Source organism: Dinoponera quadriceps, unplaced genomic scaffold (genome assembly GCF_001313825.1).
Source record: "Dinoponera quadriceps isolate SergipeBrazil2010 unplaced genomic scaffold, ASM131382v1 scaffold5144, whole genome shotgun sequence".
Taxonomy (NCBI): Eukaryota; Metazoa; Arthropoda; class Insecta; order Hymenoptera; family Formicidae; genus Dinoponera; species Dinoponera quadriceps.
Window position 1 is genome coordinate 1,142,914 of NW_014560308.1, and position 5,627 is coordinate 1,148,540.

The 5,627-nt window shown below is 43.4% G+C and overlaps 2 protein-coding genes across 2 annotated transcripts; one reads left to right on the forward strand and one right to left on the reverse strand.

The window, feature by feature from the left end:
* Positions 1-75: 75 nt before the first annotated feature.
* On the reverse strand, positions 76-2,532 carry LOC106750734 (cytochrome b-c1 complex subunit Rieske, mitochondrial). The gene is made up of 4 exons (XM_014631263.1): positions 2,225-2,532; positions 1,329-1,481; positions 1,064-1,241; positions 76-606 (listed from the first exon to the last, which is right to left on the reverse strand). The coding sequence occupies exons 1-4, from the start codon at positions 2,430-2,432 to the stop codon at positions 318-320; spliced, it is 828 nt and encodes a 275-aa protein (XP_014486749.1). The 5' UTR covers positions 2,433-2,532; the 3' UTR covers positions 76-317.
* Positions 2,533-3,420: 888 nt separating this feature from the next.
* Positions 3,421-5,418, forward strand: LOC106750729 (coiled-coil domain-containing protein 43). Its single transcript, XM_014631255.1, has 3 exons — positions 3,421-3,903; positions 4,354-4,739; positions 4,938-5,418. Exons 1-3 carry the CDS (start codon positions 3,739-3,741, stop codon positions 5,008-5,010), a joined length of 624 nt encoding a protein of 207 aa, XP_014486741.1. The 5' UTR covers positions 3,421-3,738; the 3' UTR covers positions 5,011-5,418.
* Positions 5,419-5,627: the final 209 nt, after the last annotated feature.

Consider the following 5,627-nt stretch of genomic DNA (forward strand, 5'->3'; position numbering starts at 1 on the left):
TGTTTGTTCCCCATGTTTGGTTTTTCGTATACGAATCATAACGCGCGAGTGAGATATAAGACGGTGCTCCGTAAATGTTTCTTACTTAACGGTAGTATATTTATTTTAAATTCGATACAGCAGCTCTCGTGCGTTATATCGGCCATTTAAGGTCCAATCGACGTCCGAACGTCTCTCTCTCGAGATAGATATATAATACAAAATACGCTCCCTTCCGTATCCTCCTCGTCGGTAACAGCAGGTCTTGCGCTGTGCGCACAGCGGAGCGTCTTGTCATAAATAACATTTATTATTTGACTACAGATATCGGACAGTCTTTAACCGACGACGAGTATATTGCCTGCCGTGATTTCGTAGGGTGGTACTTCGAGGTTCAGCGGCGCGGGTCCTTTCCTGATCCTGCCGCTGGCGTCGTAGTGGGAACCGTGACATGGGCAGTAATAACCGCCGAAGTCTCCTGAGTTCGCGATAGGTACGCATCCCAGATGCGTGCACACACCCAGTACGACCAGCCATTTGGGATCCTTCACGCGCACGCTGTCTTCTTCCGGGTCACGGAGACTCGCAACGTCCACCTTGGCTTCGGTTTCGATCTCTGTTGCTCCTCTGCGAGTTATTGGGAGAAACGCGCCCCAATTACTGTCTCCGAACATATTCCTTCCTCGTCGTAACGAATTATTAAAACTCCTGGATACTCATTATGGCTGTCCTTCTTTGACAACGTCAGAAGCGAGGAAAATCATGCCAGTATATGCGACGGTATATACAGAAATAAAAGAATATATCACAAAATAACACTCGTGATCGCATACTCGTAAAAATGTCCGGACGCTTTTTTTTTTTAACAAAATTGTTTATTAATTGTTATAAATAGCCATAAATTTAGCGTAACGGAAATCATGAGAAAAGTAGGCTGAAAACGTAAGTTACATGTAACAGCCATAGCGAGTATCCAAAAGCTTCAAGGCAAATTGAAGTCGCGACAGCGCGAGTATGAGATAATCTAAATAGATAGAATCGTAAGAAATATTGTGACTAGGTGGAAAAGGGTAGCCATGATCACCTGTGTCGCACGAATATAGGCTTTCCGCGCCACTTGAAGACAGCGCTCTTCCCTTCAGGAATCGAGTCAAGCTTGACTTCAATCTTTGACGAGGCAAGTACATCAGCTGTCGCGCTCATCACACCGACGATGTCTAATATTAGCACCTTTGCGGCGTACGCAGTTGCCACGCAACCGCCTGAATATGCGCAATTAAGAAAAAAAAACCAATTAGATTATTATTTCATGTTGCAGTGTGCAACCTTTGACTCTGTCGTATACTCGCCAGCTGATATGAGATATGTGAAACTCTTCCGGGATGCTGCGGTCTCGCTTGACTTTACATTCGAATCTTTTATTACATCCTTGCGATATTCCGTTAAATCTGGAAACTGGATGTCGGTATGTGCAAATCGTCGCTGGTGTACCTGCGTGCTGACTGCAAAAACAGGGAATCCACATTATGTCATCATTCTGTTTGATGGTTCAATTCGACAGAATCCATCAGGATCTTTTGTACAGTTGTACATTGAGCTGTATAAATGTTTTGACATTTATTTATTAAAGTTCCCTACAACATTCAACAGGTTTATATACAACGTACAAAATTGAAAATTGTACAAGTAGGCCTAATTGCAATGTTGAGGCATTTACATAGCTAGGTTTGAGTTTCAGTATATCAACACGTTCACTACTGCGCTTGAATGGCAAAACACTCATCAGAGCCTATATTATATGACTATATTTTCAATAGCTGTATTCAATATAGTACATGTTTGTACTCATTATACTTATGCACACACAGAATATATTAAATAGACAAATTGAGCATTTTATATAACGTGTCACACATGTGTGACATTGATTTCTAGTGAAAGATCAGTCCGTGACATACGTGTGACACTGACAATGAATATGTTAATGCGATGTATGTTAGAGACTCGATGCTGTTATATTCATATTAACTAAATTATTATGTTCTATTTGCTTATACGCTCTACTTCTCTATTTCGGAACAATGTCACAAACATAAGCTCGTTTAATAGCGACCTGCTAGAAACGCAACTGTACGAAACGATTATATAACCGCAAAACGCGAATTAGCTGGATTTACTGACGGGGAATACAAATGTACATGAAGCTTGTCCTCGTAAAACGGACTGTTTATCAGTACAGACGCACCTGCGACTCCCGAGCTTATGCGTGTAGGTCCGGTAAGGAGATCTTGATAGAGACTCTGGCTGAGAATCCGTATGACGGTAGGCGGAACGGGAACCTTTGGTTTCTGAACTTTACCGGTCGCGGCGACTGGCAGGCTGCCGTTCGAGACGACCGTCGCCGTCACCCGCAAGAACGGCGAGATGGTCGTCGATTTCGCGATCACATTCATCTTTATGGGAACCGCTCGTGATGAACGGGACAAGAGATCGTGGTCACGGAAAGCACCTATACTACGTCACAGGGAGCCGCCAAGGGCCGCTGCGATCAGCGGGTTGCTGCTCGCGCAATCGTGTTGCACGACAGCTCGAGACGCGCCATTTTTGAAATCAGGTGATCACTTTCCTCCAAACTACGTTTATTTTTCTCGTATTTCTTATATAACAGTAAAAAATTAAGGTATCTAATGTTATATTGTATAAATATTGTATTATATTATATTATATTGCGCTTTGTCTCATGTTATATTATCATACACATATTACGTATGTATGTGAAAAAAATGTATATAATATTAAAATATGATAGTAATTATATATATTTTATTTAAGCTCTTTTACTTGAATCTTCTCCTATAAAGAACCATTCGATCTAGAAAATATTTCGACTGTCTGATTTGTCGTTGACTTATACTACTTGCTACGGGAGACTCGACGTCTGGCTTGTCTTTGATTCATACTTCTGTTCAAAATATTTTTTTCGGCGATGGCTTGTCGTTGATTTGTACTACTTAAATGAAAATTTTTTTATTTACATCGGAAAAATCTTTTCTTCGAACAAGTAGCGCAAATCAATAAATCAAACGTTTGATACTTTTTATAATAATATAATGTAAGTCACCGACAAGTCAGACAAAAATTTTTCATTTTTCAAACTGGACGGATTTTTACAGGAAGCGAGAGAGAGAGAGAGAGAGAGAGAGGATTGAAGAGGATAGAAGTTTAAAACGAAGTATAAAGATACAACATATTCCAATATTCGAATTCTTCCAGCGAGAATGAATGATAATTCTATTTCATTTTTACACAAACATGATATGCAATAAAATACAATGTAATACAATATAATACAACATAATGCGATATGATGCAATAGAATTCGACGGACACGTCACAAGGCGGTACGATCAAGATTGACAGTCTCGATAACAGTTTCTCGACATGCTCGATATCATATGTATCCGGCCGCTGTGCGCGGATATTGATATCGTCTGTATAGATCGGCGCGCGATATATAGCTCACGCGAGCCGTCGCGAGGAGAGCGCGAGCGAAGCATCGAGCTGCCGGGACGCGCGACGATCCTCCAACGAGGTGTGACTGAGAGCGACCGCGAGTTACTCGCCGATCACTTGGACACCAGCTATCAAAATGTGACGATTTGCGCGCGGCCGGGGCGGGACACTTCTCTCCACTTCTTCTATCTTTAGTCGGGCGCGCGAAGGAAGTGCACCGGAGGATTCCAAAAAGCCGAAAAAAACATGGCGGTCGCGGCGAGTTCCTTCGACGCTTGGCTCAGTGAGAGGCTCCGGGCTCTCAATACGGACGAGAGCGTCTTCGGTACGTACATCAGGGGTATCCTCGAGGGCGACGAGTCCGAGGACGAGAAGGCCGAGGCGCTCGAGAGCATACTCGCGGGCATTACGGTGAGTAGTCGGCACGCGCTCCCTCCCGAGCTGCGTTGAGGTTAGAATGCGCGCGGCCGCCGCGGCGCCGGTCGAAAATAGACGTGAGGTAGCTCGTAAAGTACGCGTTTCTGCCTTCCGTGCGCTCCGGCGATCTTCGTCGTTCGCACGAGCGTATCCCCGGACGATCCTCCGGGCGTTTACGTATGACGTAACTGTCACCTACTGTGTTATTACTACCGTCATGTTATACCGTTACTAATCGAGACTCATTGAAGAACGAAGGACGTTTCGATCGAAAGGTTGCGTAAATTGACATAACATGCAATCTCGATGATATCCACGAGGATGTGTTTCGTCACCGTCCGATGGCAATGATCCATTTGCTCCGAAAACGTGTATCATTGTTTCCATTTGCTCGCTCGGAGCCGTGTAGTGCTCTCCGTGTGACGAAGCCTGGTTACGTTGCAGGAGGACAATATCAGCAAGCATGTGACGGAGATCTTGAACGCGTGGGCGGAATGGCTGCCGTCGGAGGACGTAGCCGCGGCGACCGTGCCGACGGAGGACGTCGATGTTCGACTGGCACGAATGCTCGAGTCGCAGAGCCTACCCACGACAACGCAGAGAAGTTACACCGAGGAGGAGAAACGAATTCGTGAGGCTATTTTAGCGCAATACAGTCAAATGTCCGATGAGGAGAACAGCGAAGGGGACGGAGAAGAGGACGGCGGAGGCGGCGACTGTGGGATCGAGAAGAACTTGAATGCAGCGACCATCATACAGCAGGAGAGGGAAAAGAGAGAAAAGGCCAAACTCGAGAGCCAGAAGAAGAAAGAGAAGGACAAAGAGGACAGGTAGAATCGTGGCAAGGATACATCGGTGGCTTTCCATTTCGGTGACTCAAGTTGACACACGAGCATCATTTTGTTTTTGTTTCATACTCAATGAGTAACAAAGATAGGTTGATGCTTGTGTCGCTAAATGGAAGGTATCTATCGTTTGATGCATGAAATAATACAATCGTCTATAAGTATGGACTTTGCGTTTTTCAGAGAGAAACAGAAGCAATTGAAAGAAGAGAAGAAGGAGAAGAGGAAGACTCAGAAAGGCGAGAGGCGAAGGTAGCATCGGAAAGAGAATGATGCAAGATTTACCTCAAGATTGAACATCATCGAGTACATAACGCTCTGGCATTCATCATATATGTCTATCATCGTATATGTTTATCGTCGTGCATGCAACGATCTCCGACAACTATTTAAACCGGTCATCGACCTTACATCTTTCACTAGACGGATATGTATGTAGTACTCGTGTCGTTAGAGGATGGAATCATAGACTCAATACGAATGCATACTTCACAGAAGAACGGTATATCCTTGCGACATAATGTTGGATCATCTCCTGTGCCTTCTCTCTTTCTCATTTTTTTTTTCTTTCTTTCTGAAACACTGTCCCCCCTCTTCTTCGTAAGATTTGTTACTTATGCGTTCTTGTATTTTATTTTTTAAATATATCCCGACGGTCTCTGTATTCAGAACTCGTTCTCTACGCTACATCATAACGTATTTATTGATATACCGAGCTGCATATATATATATATATATATATACACACACACATATATTTTTATCTATTACTGAATTCAATCATACAATGAAATTAATTGTACTTCGGCCGATGAGAGACGATTCTGAATACCGATCTTTGTATACTGCGTATATTATGTTATACATATATAT

Coding starts and splice junctions, on each gene's coding strand:
- LOC106750734 (XM_014631263.1), bottom strand. CDS start 2,432: ATGAATGTGATCGCGAAATCGACGACCATCTCGCCGTTCTTGCGGGTG. Junction 1,482..2,224: donor CATAAGCTCGGGAGTCGCAG/GTGCGTCTGTAC, acceptor CTGTTTTTGCAG/TCAGCACGCAGGTACACCAG. Junction 1,242..1,328: donor CACATATCTCATATCAGCTG/GCGAGTATACGA, acceptor GCGCATATTCAG/GCGGTTGCGTGGCAACTGCG.
- LOC106750729 (XM_014631255.1), top strand. CDS start 3,739: ATGGCGGTCGCGGCGAGTTCCTTCGACGCTTGGCTCAGTGAGAGGCTC. Junction 3,904..4,353: donor GCATACTCGCGGGCATTACG/GTGAGTAGTCGG, acceptor GTTACGTTGCAG/GAGGACAATATCAGCAAGCA. Junction 4,740..4,937: donor GAGAAGGACAAAGAGGACAG/GTAGAATCGTGG, acceptor TGCGTTTTTCAG/AGAGAAACAGAAGCAATTGA.